Source organism: Bos mutus, chromosome 14, assembly GCF_027580195.1.
Source record: "Bos mutus isolate GX-2022 chromosome 14, NWIPB_WYAK_1.1, whole genome shotgun sequence".
Taxonomy (NCBI): Eukaryota; Metazoa; Chordata; class Mammalia; order Artiodactyla; family Bovidae; genus Bos; species Bos mutus.
The window spans coordinates 30,307,329-30,322,321 of NC_091630.1; the positions used below are offsets into that span (position 1 = coordinate 30,307,329).

Here is a 14,993-nt window from a genome sequence, read left to right on the forward strand (position 1 = left end):
ACCTCTTGATGAAGGTGAAACTGGAGAGTGAAAAAGTTGGCTTAAAGCTCAACATTCAGAAAACGAAGATCATGGCATCCAGTCCCATCACTTCATGGGAAGTAGACAGGGAAACAGAGGAAACAGTGTTAGACTTTATTTTTCTGGGCTCCCAAATCAGTGCAGATGGTGACTGCAGCCATGAAATTAAGACGCTTACTCTTTGGAAGGAAAGTTATGACCAAGATAGATAGCATATTCAAAAGCAGAGACAATACTTTGCCAACAAAGTTTCGTCTAGTCAAGGCTACGGTTTTTCCTGTGGTCGTGTATGGATGTGAGAGTTGGACTGTGAAGAAGGCTGAGCGCTGAAGAATTGATGCTTTTGAACTGTAGTGTTGAAGAAGACTCTTGAGAGTCCCTTGGACTGCAAGGAGATCCAACCAGTCCGTTCTGAAGGAGATCAGCCCTGGGATTTCTTTGGAAGGAATGATGCTAAAGCTGAAACTCCAGTACTTTGGCCACCTCATGTGAAGAGTTGACTCATTGGAAAAGACTCTGATGCTGGGAGGGATTGGGGGCAAGAGGAGAAGGGGACGACAGAGGATGAGATGGCTGGATGGCATCACTGACTCAATGGACATGAGTTGAGTGAACTCCGGGAGTTGGTGATGGACAGGGAGGCCTGGCGTGCTGCAATTCATGGGGTTGCAAAGAGTCGGACACGACTGAGTGACTGATCTGATCTGATCTGATGAAGAAACGATAAGAACTAATGTGTGCCAAAGTGAGGCAAGCTGTACCTTGAGTAACCAGACAATCTATGTCAATGGAGGTTACACTCTTGGCTCAGGAGAATAAATTCTGTTTATTCACTATTCCTCCCTTTAAGGAATTTTAGATTAGTTGCCTCTGGGGAAGAAGTTTAAACTGAAGGAAAAGCATAATCAAATCAGTGTACAATATTATATGTAGTCGAGTTCAGTTAGAATGAATGAAAAATTAAGTAGCAGCTTCACACAAAGCTCAGACATTCAAAAAAGGGAATGTAAAGTATGCCTTGTCCAGCTATGCTTCCTGTCCAGCTAGACTCCCCTGGTGGCTCACACAGTAAAGCATCTGCCTACGATGCAGGAGACCCGGGTTCAATCCCTGGGTTAGGAAGATCTCCTGGAGGAAGAACTGACAACCCACTCCAGTATTCTTGCCTGGAAAATCCCATGGATGGAGGAGCTTGGTAGGCTACAGTCTATAGGGTCACAAAGAGTCAGACATGACTGAGCGACTTCACTTTCACTTTCACTTTTCACAGCTATACTCAGAATGAGTTGGGGTTACAAAAGAGGAAGATAGATAAAGATGGAGATTTCATTGAGACATAAATGATCTTTCAAAAAAACAAAGAGGTAAGAATACTGGAAGGAGACAAAACTGGAAAGGATAGAGTCCACGTTATTAAGAATCATGAACTTCTTGATTAATAATTTGAACTTTTATCCCTAGGAAACAAAGTCATTAAATATTTTTGACATTGCGTATAACATGAAATAGAATGAAGGTTAGATTGAAGTAGTTGGATATTGAATTTAAGGTTGATTCCAGTTGCCTTGATGAGAGATGATAAGGGTCTATGTTGCTCCTAGGCAAACTAGACACATTCAATTTTATTATTAATAACACTTAAGCATGCTGGTATGCTGCTGCTGCTGCTGCTAAGTCACTTCAGTCATGTCCGACTCTGTACGACCCCATAGACAGCAGCCCACCAGGCTCCCCCGTCCCTGGGATTCTCCAGGCAAGAACACTGGAGTGGGTTGCCATTTCCTTCTCCAATGCAAGAAAGTGAAAAGTGAAAGTGAAGTCACTCAGTCGTGTCTGACTCTTAGCGACCCCATGGACTGCAGCCTACCAGGCTCCCCCGTCTATGGGATTTGCCAGGCAAGAGTACTGGAGTGGGGTGCCATTGCATTCTCTGGCATGCTGGTATGCTGCTGCTGCTGCTGCTAAGTCGCTTCAGTCGTGTCCGAATCTGTGGGATTCCGTAGATGGCTGCCCACCAGGCTCCCCCGTCCCTGGGATTCTCCAGGCAAGAACACTGGAGTGGGTTGCCATTTCCTTCTCCAATGCATGAAAGTGAAAAGTGAAAGTGAAGTCGCTCAGTCATGCCCGACTCTTAGCGACCCCATGGACTGCAGCCTACCAGACTCCTCCATCCATGGGATTTTCCAGGCAAGAGTACTGGAGTGGGGTGCCACTGGCATGCTGGTATACTTGGACATTATTTTTTTTTCTCCTGCTTCTTCTGATAATATCACCACCAAACCTTTCTGTCTTGGTGAATTACTCTATCATTTGTCTTCATAGGGATGGAGGGACACATGACCTGGAGAAAGCCAATCATAAAGGGCACTTTTCCATTACTACAATTTCTGGTAGAGGTATGGACTAATCAGAGACCTTTCCTCATATTTTTCTAATTAAAATAGAATGGTAGAACTCTCATTCTTCTCTAATTTTGGAAATGTGAGGTTATATGATTCCATTCTCCTGAGAGTGTATTCTCTACCTTTAGTCCCACATATAGAAAAAGCCTGGTTTCAACTAAAGAGAATGATGATAAGGAGAGAGAAAAGCCAAGGTGGAAATGGAAATATCCTTGAAAATGTCTGAATTCATCATTATCATTAGCAACAAGAAGTATGCCATGTGTGCCTTTTCTAATTTTGGCCTGTGTTAGTCGCTCAGTTGTGTCCCACTCTTTGTGACCCCATGGACTGTAGCCCTCTGTCCATGGAATTCGCCAGGCAACAACACTGGAGTGGGTTGCCATTCCCTTCTTCAGAGATTTTCTCTACCCAGGGATTGAACTTGAGTTTCCTGCATTGCGGGCAGGGTCTTTACAATATGAGCCACCAGGGAAGCCCTTTTCTAAGTTTGAAACTTCGAAAAACAAATTCTGCTTTCATTTTTAAAAATCAGTTAGAATTGGGTTTTTGTCACTTAAGCCACAAGAATGCTGACTATTACAAATTGTACTGCACCAAATATGGGGCAGATATGCTGAGGATTCTTTTAAACCTCGTTATAAAAACAAATTGACACAAAAATGATGGCACTGACAGTATTTGAAAACACTTATAAAATGGGAAATGTGATCTTCCACTTGGCAAAAGGATAAGAATATGTTATGAATAGTGTTATAAATGAGAATTAAAACCCACAACCAATGGATAGATTTACTTTGTGTGTGTGTTTTACGGGTACAAGTATTTCCCAATCTTAGGAAAGCAGCTTCTTTCATTGTATTTTCATACATGTTTTCTAAAAAATGAAGGATTGCTGACTTATTTTCCATAGAAATAAATAAGAGATAAGGACACTGGTGTATTATTTTCTATGGTCAGGAACTGGCCATCACAGGGAAGTCTGGTACATTGCTATAAAGCTGTGTAGCTAGGCAGGATTTGGACTATTACACATTGTCTTCCAGGCAGGAGGTAAATGCTCTAGCTCTTCATTGCATTCACCTGATACCAATTTGACATTTTCGATGCTATTTTTTCAAGGAGTGCAGGACACAATAGGCACCTAAAATGGTTACCTCAACACATTTTAAAAATACATATAACATCCTTAGGCATTGGGTAAGTTTGATTTATTATCAGTATTCATTCTTTTATGTCTTTATTAATGGTTTGATAACATAAAATTGGCAAAATTCAAGAAATCTCACATTTGACAAGATTATGTTGATTTATTTTTGGTTTATAAATTGGTTTATTTTCCATATTGAACCTACCATCACAGGTTGGAAGTGAATGACTCCACCAGTGGTTTTTCTCACACAGAAGGGGCTCTTCATGGCTCAGCCTGTATCCAGGATCACAACTAAACGAAACAGTAGATCCAATGGAGAAATCATGACCATAACGACGACCATGTACAGGTATGCCAGGATCCAAGCAAGAATAGGTGTTCACTGTAACACCTGGAAAACAAAGGGAATATGAAAAAGAGTAAGCTTGATGAGAATCAAATCACTGAAATACATTCTTATTCTTTTAAACAAACTCATTTCTTCAAAACAAACAACTGTTGGTGATAACTTTTACAGATAAATTAATGTGCTGATCAGTTCAGTAGCTCAGTAGTGTCTGACTCTTTGCGACCCCTGAAATGCAGCAGGCCAGGCTTACCTGTCCATTACCAACTCCTGGAGCTTGCTCAAACTCATATTCATCAAGTCGGTGATGCCAAAATCAGGTTACAAGGTACATAAAAACTTAATGAAAATGTATAATTGTCTATCAAATTTTGTATTATAAATTATGTATATGCTGCTAAGTCGCTTCAGTTGTGTCCGACTCTGTGCGACCCCATAGACAGCAGCCCACCAGGCTCCCCCGTCCCTGAGATTCTCCAGACAAGAACACTGGAGTGGGTTGCCATTTCCTTCTCCAATGCATCAAAGTGAAAAGTGAAAATGAAGTTGCTCGGTTGTGTTCGACTGTTAGTGACACCATGGACTGCAGCCCACCAGGATCCTCCATCCATGGGATTTTCCAGGCAAGAGTACTGGAGTGGGTTGCCATTGCCTCCTCCGAATTATGTGTATATATATATATATATATATATATATATATATGTATAAATGTGTGTGTATATATATATATGTAGTCCTATATATATATAGGACTTCCCTGGTGGCTCACATGGTAAAGCATCTGCCCACAATGTGGGAGACCTGGGTTCCATCCCTGGGTCAGGAAGATCCTCTGGAGAAGGAAATGGCAACCCGCTCCAGTACTCTTGCCTGGAAAAGCCCATGGACAGAGGACCGTAGTAGGCTACAGTCCATGGGGTCACAAACAGTCGGATACGACTGAGCGACTTCACTCCATATATTTATATATGTATGTATATATATACACACACACATTTATGGGTTTCCCTGGTTATTCAGCTGGTAAAGAATCCACCTGCAATGCAGGAGATCCTGGTTCTATTCCTGGGTCAGGAAGATCTCCTTGAGAAGGGATAGGCTACTCACTTCAATATTCTTGGGCTTCCCTGGTGGCTCAGATGGTAAAGAATCCGCCTGCAATGAGGGAGACCTGGGTTCAATCCCCGGGTTGGAAAGATTCCCTGGAGGAAGGCATGGCAACCCACTCCAATATTCTTGCCTGGAGAATCCCCATGGACAGAGGAGCCTGACGGGCTACAGTCCATGGGATTGCAAAGAGTCAGACATGATTGAGTGACTAAGCACAGCACAGCAGATGCATATACAATAATTATCATAGCAATAATTAATGTTTTCAGCTTGTTATATTCCATGTTTTTACAACTCTAAAATGTTTGCAAAATTTACCTCATTTAGTCATTAAAATAATCCTATGAAATTACTTCTATCATTAAAACTCCATTTAACTGCTTTAGGAGACTCTAAGTATTCTCAGAGATTGGTATCTGTGTCAAAGGATTTGTTCTGTAGCCATTTATCATTGCCTTGCTTTATATGATATTTACGTAATCTAAGAAACATGATTATATCTAGATTTCAAGAAATACAACATAATACAGCTCCTTGGGATTGGGGATTGCACTAAAACAAAACAAAACAAAACAAAAAACAGAAAGTCTATTCTGTGTTGTTTTTATTATTTTAATGTGTTTTGTAAACTATAAATAACTTTTATGCTATTGGTGAAGTGTTTGTAATCTTCCTGTTTTGAGAGGAAGACAGATGAGTAAAAGTGCCCAAGAAAGGGAATAAAATCAAGTTCTGGAGTACAACCAGTGATGGCATTTCAAGAAATCCTTCCCATAAAAATTTGGTTCACTGGAGAAATCAAGTTTTCTCCTTTAATGTGTTCCATTAAAATAAAAACAGAAATTCACAAAATACCAAATATATTTTTAAAGTTTTAAGTAGTAAAATAAAAAATTTTTCTCTACTGATTTTGAGGCTTGTGAATGGTTCATTTAAAAAAGATAATTTGGATACCTTCAGATTGAGAAACTTATTAACAAAGTGTCGACAGAAATAGTGTTTTATTTGTTTTCTTGGTAAGAAAGGGTTTGTGATGTTAGAGATTATCTCACAATACTAAACAAGTGAAAGTGTTAGTCACTCAGTCATGTCTGACTCTTTGCAACCCCATGGACTATAGCCCACCAGGCCCCTCTGTCCATGGGATTCTCCAGGCAAGGATATTGGAGTGGGTATCCATTCCCTTCTCCAGAGGATCTTCCTGACCTAGGGATCAAACCCAGGTCTCTGGCATTGCAGGTGAATTCTTTCCAGTGAGTCACCAGGGAAGCCCTTAAATTAGCCTTTTGGTTTACTAAATAAACCACAAGGCTAATTAGAATAAAAATGAAAGAAAATGAACTTTTGTAAACAAATTTAAATTCAGAGTCACTGTCTCCTGGGCAGATTTGACCAAAATCAGTATCTGTTGCGCCTCTCATCAGCCTCAGAATTACCTAGCCTCTACTCTGCCATTTAAGCACTAGCCCTCAGTAATAATTTGGACTATTTCACCAAAGGCCTTCAGGTGACAAACTTGCTGACTGTGAGAAAGACTCTGCTTTAGCCAAACTCAGAGTCAGGCTCACCCCTTGGCTGGGCTTCCCTGATAAACACAGTTGGTAAAGAATTTGCCTGCAATGGAGGAGACCCCAGTTCGACTCCTGGAAGATCCACTGGAGAAGGGATAGGCTAACCACTAGAGTCTTCTCGGGTTTCCTTTGTGGCTCAGCTGGTAAAGAATCTGCTTGCAGTTTGGGAGACCTGGGTTCGATCTCTGGGTTGGCAAGAGCCCCTGGAGAAGAGAAAGGTTACCCACTCCAGTATTCTGACCTAGAGAATTCCATGGACTGTATAGGCCATAGGGTTGCAGAGAGTCGGACCTGACTTTCACTTTCACCCCGGGCTCTGTCCTTGGTCCATTTAATTCAGTTTTAGCAAGAATCTGAACTAAATCTGTTGGTCAGTTTATAGAAAATCCTTACCCTTTTAATAACACTTTGCATGATGGTTTAACATAATTCTTAAAATAATTCTTAAAATAATCGTGTATGAGAACACGATTATGACCACCTACCTTGATTGAAATGGACTGAATAGGATGTATTTGGCATAGAATAGAACGCTGGACAAAAGTGAAAATGGTGTCTGCTAATGTTAGCACACTGATACAAATTAATTGCCAGTGAAAATTAATTTTGAAATAGACCTTTAAAAATGACTCTACTCTGACTCAGGCTTAACTAATAAATGTTAAAGATCGAAATTAAAATTCTTTAAATTCATTTTAATTCCCAAGTGTGTGTTAATCCTCTTATTACATTTTATAATAGTTCATAAAATATATTTCCATGCCACAAAGCTCTAAGTAAAGGGAAGTTAATATAATTAAATGATATTGTAGATAAGGTTGAAAACAAAAAGAAAATAATAAATAAACATTCATAGTTAAAAAAAAACCTCACGGGTCTATCCAGATTTACTGAAGACAGACACCTAACATGGAATATACAGTTACAAATTTAAATGCTGGAATTTTTTTTCTGAGGGGCGAGGGGGCATAGGAGACTTGAATACAAAAATAAGAGATACAATATCTATCTGAAACTGATATAAAGATATCTTGCAGTAATCTTAAATGTATTGTTAGATACAATCACCACAACTGTTTTTCATGGGAAGATATATGGCAACATATTTCCAGATTAAAATGTGTGAATACATGAATTTATATGTATGTGTGCAACTGTGCATCATATGCGATACATCCACACGTCTAAATATGTTAGATGTTTATAAATAAAACAGAGATTTGTATATATATATATATATATATATATATCAGAATCAATTTAAAAAATCAGACATATTTTAGATTTTTTAAACAAAACTGTAGTATTCTAAGTGAAATTATTGTAAACTGATTCCAGCACTGTAAATTAGCTGCTGCAGCTGCTATGTCGCTTCAGTCGTGTCCAACTCTGTGCGACCACATAGATGGCAGCCCGCCAGGCTCCCCTGTCCCTGGGATTCTCCAGGCAAGAACACTGGAGTGGGTTGCCATGCTCTTCTCCAGTGCATGAAAGTGAAAAGTGAAAGCGAGGCCGCTCAGTCGTGTCTGACTCGCAGCGACCCCAGGGACTGCAGCCTACCAGGCTCCTCTGTCCATGGGATTTGCCAGGCAAGAGTACTGGAGTGGGGTGCCATTGCCTTCTCCGACTGTAAATTAGAGCTTGTTTTAATATATAGCCCTTGGCTAGTTATGTTAGCCATAGTTGCATATACATGAGTATATATTTTACTTTATAATATTAATATAATTTTCAATACTTCATACAAAATAACAAAATTAAATATTTTAAATGGAAATGTATGCAATGAGTGTGAGGAAAATATAGAAGTATGACTGAGTTTATGAAGTGAATGCTAGAAGAATTTGTCAATGTTCATATACATCTTAGACTGACATTTCCACTTATTGTTGGTTTTTCAGAACTGCACAAATAATGATTGTATGAACTCACTTTTAAGATTTTTTAGTTAATACTTTTTACATTTCCTTAGTATTTCCTTTCATAATAATATTACATAGATATTGCTGGAAAAAACCTATTATGGAATTTACTGAAACACACACCTTATAACCCATTAGCATTCTCATAGGTTCTCTTAATGATACAAGACAATACCAAAAGCATGGAAAACAGAATAAAAAAATTAAAAAAATAAATGTTGGCATCACTTACTTTCATAATGAATCTTGAAACCATTATTAGAACGACTATTGTCTGTTGTAAATAGAAGGTATATAAAATTACTGCTGCTAAATAGAAACTGGGGCACCTGTGTGCCATTGTAAGATCCAAGCAAGGGTGACAGAAGATTTGGCCCATCGTGAACTTCCAGAACATCGTAATTCAATTCAGTCTGAAATCTAAGATTAAGAGAGAGATGTGAAAATATATTTATTAGGAAAAAGCACTTTAGGCTGCTATTTAAATTACTATTTATAATTTTTACTAATTTTATATATAATTTTCTTTAGCTTTGCTAATATCTTATACATCATTTTAGGATCCATAATTTAAGAATACCAAAGTTATAAGCTCTTATTCCTGTGGACAATTTTCATGTAAATAGTATGTATATATACTTATTGTTCACAAGAAAGATTTATTCAAACGTTACAGACTGTCTTGAATAAATAAATGGTCTTGTCGTTAACCAAACATGTTTTATGGAGTAGTTTTTTTTTTTTTTTGCTTTCTTCATTTCTATGGAAAACTACATGACTATATAAAATTTACCCTCAATCAGATCATCATAATTTCATCTTTAGTATATGTATATATATTTCAAATCTGACCTCTGCTTCATACTGACCTCTTCTTCATATCTCTGTTTTGTTTTTTGACAAATCTGTTTGGCCATTAAATTTTTGTATAGTTTTATTTAGATTTTTGACTGTTCTTCCTGATTTTACTTTCAATTTTTTAAAAGATATAATTTATTATAATCTGTAGCCAAAACAGAGCTTATTTTAACATGCATAACACATTATTAATAAAATAAAATTTTGAATTCCTTCTTGCATGTCAGGATTATTCCACATTTTGAATCTGGATCAGAAATCTTAGTTATGGGGAAAAAAAGCCTTTATGTGGAATCATGAACAACTGAGCATCTGACTCCCTTGCCATGATGATCCTACAGCCTAGGACATTCTTTTCTGCCTTCACCCAGGTTTTCCTATACATATTTCAGTTTTCAGCTTAGATATGTCCACAGCAAGCCCTTCTCTGACCTCACAGTGTACCTTAGTTTCTTTACCATATTGTCACAATTTATTGTGCTTTTGTGATACTAATCCTAGTTGCTTACTTGTTGACAGCTGTCTCCTTTAAGAGATTATAAACTCCATGAGGTCAGACAGTTTCTGTTTTTTTTGTTGATGTTCTGAATATAGCAAACCCTCAGTAAATATTTATTAGGCAAATGAAAGAATGAATGTATTTTAAAGGAAAAAAAATATTTTCTCTGGAACTGTTATCAATTTTATTTAAAAAAGTCAATATATTTAGATACTTCAGTATTAACCATTCATTTTCACTCTTTTAAAATATACCTTCCAACACATTTTGGCAACTAGTTATATTCACTATGTTTTTAAAAGAATTGTCAGTTGAAATGTCCACCAATTTTCAGATAATCACTTTATAATCAACAGTTATCATTAATAGATAATCACTCCATCATACCTAACAATAGTGAAAACAAAGTGTAGAATTTAATGCTGTTTGACAAATACAAATGAAATATTTTTAGATTTGTACTACTGGTACATACTATTAAAAAAGTTTTAGTAAAACTAATGGATTTCATAAGTTTATCTTACTTCTCACTTTGCAACCTGGGATATATTGTATTTTTGTCTAATAAAAATAGTTTTTCCAATAATATGATTTAGAGTAGTAAATGTATAGAAACACATTATGTCCTTTAAATAAATGATCAGGCAATTATGCACTGCAAATCTATTATTTGGTTATTTTGTAGTCAGTCTACTCTAGTACTGAAATTGGACTTTCACTTTGATAGCAAGTCAGCTGATAACAACCAAATTAAAGTGCACAGAAAAGTGAGGGATTACTTTGATTTAAAGCATAAAGAGACTTAATTCTTAATAGAATAGCAACATTAAATGCTGTGATCAGAGAGTATTATTCAGTAGGAGTGAATGTCTAAAAAGAAAATCACCATAGATTTGCCACAAGAAACTATAAAAATAAATTATAATAACAGAGAAAATGAAAAAGAGTTACACAATAATTTGAATTTCTTTTATTTTGTATTTTAGGATGGTTATATATAAATTTCACATGAATTGCCTTGATCTACTGTATATTAGTTTATGACATTAAATTTATTGTTTATCATAAAAAATCTTATGGAGCCACGAGATGATATTAAAATGAAATTTAATCTCATTTTAGTCAATTTTCAGTATCTTTTAAAATATTCTTTGTGTTATCCAAAATCTTTCTGACCACAGTGAAATAGTTCTCATTTTAAAATTTGCACTCAGGTAGACTGATACTGATGGCTTGTGGTCAAGGAGTTAAGGACAGGAAGGTGAACAGAAATAAAAGTTTAAGATTATTAACAGTAAAGTTAATTGACTTAAGAGCTACCAAATATTAAGAAATGAGAGAAGAAAGAAAACAAAATTCCTCTGCAAATCTCAGAATAAGATCTAACTGTTGGCTATTTTAGGAAGAACTGTACAAAAAATATCTTCACAACCCAGATATTCACGATGATGTGATCACTCACCTAGAGCCAGACATCCTGGAATGTGAAGTCCAGTGGGCCTTAGGAAGCATCACTATAAACAAAGCTAGTAGAGATGATGGAATTCTGATTGAGCTATTTCAAATCCTTAAAGATGATGCTGTGAAAATGCTGCACTCAGTATGTCAACAAATTTGGAAAACTCAGCAGTGGTCACAGGATTGGAAAAGATCAGTTTTCATTCCAATCCCAAAGACAGGCATTGCCAAAGAATGCTCAAACTACTGCACAACTGCACTCATCTCACATGCTAGTAAAGTACTGCTCAAAATTCTCCAAGCCAGGCTTCACCAATACGTGAATCGTGAACTTCCAGCTGTTCAAACTGGTTTTAAAAAGGCAGAAGGACCAGAGATCAAATTGCCAATATCCGCGGGATCATGGAAAAAGGAAGAGAGTTCCAGAAAAATATCTATTTCTGCTTTATTTACTATGCCAAAGCCTTTGACTGTGTGGATCACAATAAACTGTAGGAAATTCTGAAAGAGATGGGAATATCAGACTACCTGATCTGCCTCTTGAGAAACTTATATGCAGGTCAGGAAACAGTTAGAACCGGACATGGAACAATAGACTGGTTCCAAATAGGAAAAGGAGTATGCCAAGGCTGTATATTGTCACCCTGCTTATTTAATTTATATGCAGAGTACATCATGAAAAATGCTGGGCTGGAAGAAGCACAAGCTGGAATCAAGATTGCTGGGAGAAATATCAATAACCTCAGATATGCAGATGACACCAACCTTATGGCAGAAAGTGAAGAAGAGCTAAAGAGCCTCTTGATGAAAATGCAAAGGGAGAGTGAAAAAATTGGCTTAAAGCTCAACATTCAGAAAACGAAGATCATGGCATCTGGTTTCATCACTTCATGGCAAATAGAAGGGGAAACAATGGAAACAGTGGTTGACTATTTTTGGGGGCTCCAAAATCACTGCAGATGGTGACTGCAGCCATGAAATTAAAAGACGCTTACTCCTTGGAAGGAAAGTTATGACCAACCTAGATAGCATATTAAAAAGCAGAGATATTCCTTTGCCAACAAAGGTCCGTCTAGTCAAGGCTATGGTTTTTCCAGTCGTCATGTATGGATGTGAGAGTTGGACTATAAAGAAAGCCGAGTGCCAAAGAATTGACACTTTTGGACTGTGGTGTTGGAGAAGATTCTTGAGAGTCCTTTGGACTGCAAGGAGATCCAACCAGTCCATTCTAAAGGAGATCAGTCCTGGGTGTTCACTGAAAGGACTGATGTTGAAGCTGAAACTCCAATATGTTGGCCACCTGATGTGAAGAGCTGACTCATTTGAAAAGACCCTGATGCTGGGAAAGGAGAAGAAGGGGTCGACAGAGGAGAAGATGGTTGGATGGCATCACCGACTCAATGGAGATGAGTTTGGGTAACTTTGGGAGTTGGTTTTGAACAGGGGTGCCTGGCATGCTGTGGTTCATGGGGTCGCAAAGAGTCAGACACAACTGAGTGACTGAACTGAACTGAACTGATGTTAGGAAAGGATAAACAGTTAAAACTTATATGTCCATTAGTGGTTTTGTTATTTTGTTTTGCATCTGATGTGTATATGTGTGCTAAGTCACTTTATGGACTCTGCAGCCTATGGACTGTAGTCTATGGAGTGTAGCCTACCAGGTTCCTCTGTCCATGGGACTCTCGAGGCAAGAATACTGGAGTGGGCTGCCATATCATCCTTCAAGTGATCTTTTGAGCCAGGGATTGCACTCACGTCTCCTACATAGGCAGGTGGGTTCTTTACTGCTGAGCCATCAGGGGAAGGCCTTGCATTTGACAGGAAAGTGTAATTCTTAAGATATTACTGATTTAGGCAATCTCAAGAGGCCAACTAATGGCTAATATATTTGTAATGTTTTCAGTATTTGTTTTTCTGTAGACTAATTCTAATCACTCACAACATTTGAGAATATGTGAGTGTGTATTAGTCACTCAGTCATGTCTGACTCTTTCTGACCTCATGGACTGTAGCTCACCAGACTCCTCTGTCCATGGGGTTCTCTAGGCAAGAATACTGAAGTGGATTGCCATTCCCTTCTCCAGAGGATCTTTCCAACCCAGGGATCAAACCCTGGTCTCTGAAGTCATCTGAATATATTATCTGAATTTTTAAATATCATTTTCTGCCAAATTACTTCATGCTATTCATGAGTAGTAGAAAGCAAATGGTGTTACTCTGTAATAAATGCAATCCATCATTTGGAAACAAATTCTATAAAAAGATATTCTCAGGATGAGAAGGACTATTAAAGAATTAACAATCAGTGTCCTTACAAGAGTTCAGCTGAAAATCAGAAATGAATTCATTTTTTTAACAACATAATTCTTGGTGGATAGTTCAAAGATGATATCTTGTTTCTCAGAAAAATCTTAAGGGGGAAATTAAGCACTGAAATACTATAAGGTCCCTAAACAAGGAAGTGATAGATGTACACATTTCTGATTTCAAAGTGACTATTTTATGTTATTACCTAACAGATAAAATCCTCATTTATTTTTAACTTGATGAAGATTGATGCTCGTTGTTTTGCTACACAGCTACTTCTGACCATGTAGCAGAAGTTTAAAAATGTTAATTACTTTAAAGAAGACAGTTTCTGATAGAAAGCAAATGGAGTATGGACAACCCTAAAACAGGTCATACACATGCTTTAAGAATCTTTAGGAAAAACAAAAGAAATGGAAGTTTAAAAAATAATTTTCCCTTCAAATAGCTCAAACTCAAGAACCCAATGGGGGTGGGTGGGTGTTTGTTTGCGTATGTGTATGTGTGTTTGCACACGTGCACATGTACATGTGTGAAGGGCAGATAGAGGATTCAAACCCCCAAACATGTTTGTTCATAACACTTAAAATAATGTGGGACTTTATTTATTTTAGTTACATAAAGTTTGATTCAAAAAAAATATACTGATATAGCTGAGCCTTGTCTATTCTAAAATAGTGAAAACACCATCAATAAATACACAAAGTGGTCTAACTCTTGATTCTTCCAGTGTTTGGGCTAATTAACATGGAATTGTTAAAAAAAAAAAAGAAGATTGCCATCAAGGAGGTGAAGGAGCTGGGGGGCAGGGGTTGTAATTTACTTGAGTGGGTAGTTGAGGGATTAAGAAAACAGGCATAACTGACAAGACCTGTTCAGTGATACCCATGGGAGAAGTCAAAAATCTTTGTATTCTGGAAATCGTTTCTCAACCTAGGCTTGTTGTTCTGATTCAATGTACAGAACTGTTTTTTGTTGCTGTGCACAAACCCTAGGAGTGAAAATCACTTTTTAATTTGATTCTCTTGCTTCTAGTCTAACTTAAAAAATTGTGTCTCAGGAAAAAGGTAAGAGGATAAGAAAGTGGCAGAGTAACAATAACTAAGTAAACTATATTTATCAAAATTAAATTAGGTGTCTCTAGCATTGCATCTTATAAAAATGACTGGAAAGATTTTTTTCTTTTTCAAAGGAAGGTTTTGGGCTGACCTGACTTAGAACATAGCCTGTAGGTGCATATTAATTTTGAGAATTCTGAAGGCATCTAAACAAGATAGCAAAGAAGCCCATGCAACAACATGTTTGAAGAGATAAGACAGACATATTAAGAACTCTGGACAGAG

At 37.3% G+C, this 14,993-nt stretch overlaps 1 protein-coding gene across 3 annotated transcripts in view; it reads right to left on the minus strand.

Moving 5' to 3' along the window:
- Nucleotides 1-14,993, minus strand: part of CSMD3 (CUB and Sushi multiple domains 3) — a 1,469,470-nt gene that overhangs the window by 482,318 nt on the left and 972,159 nt on the right. For all 3 annotated transcript variants that reach the window (XM_070382828.1, XM_005887888.2, XM_005887887.2), the window contains 2 exons: nt 8,758-8,945; nt 3,779-3,967 (listed from right to left, as the gene is read on the minus strand). In XM_070382828.1, the coding sequence (XP_070238929.1) occupies nt 3,779-3,967; nt 8,758-8,945 (377 nt within the window). The remainder of the gene's footprint in view (nt 1-3,778; nt 3,968-8,757; nt 8,946-14,993) is intronic.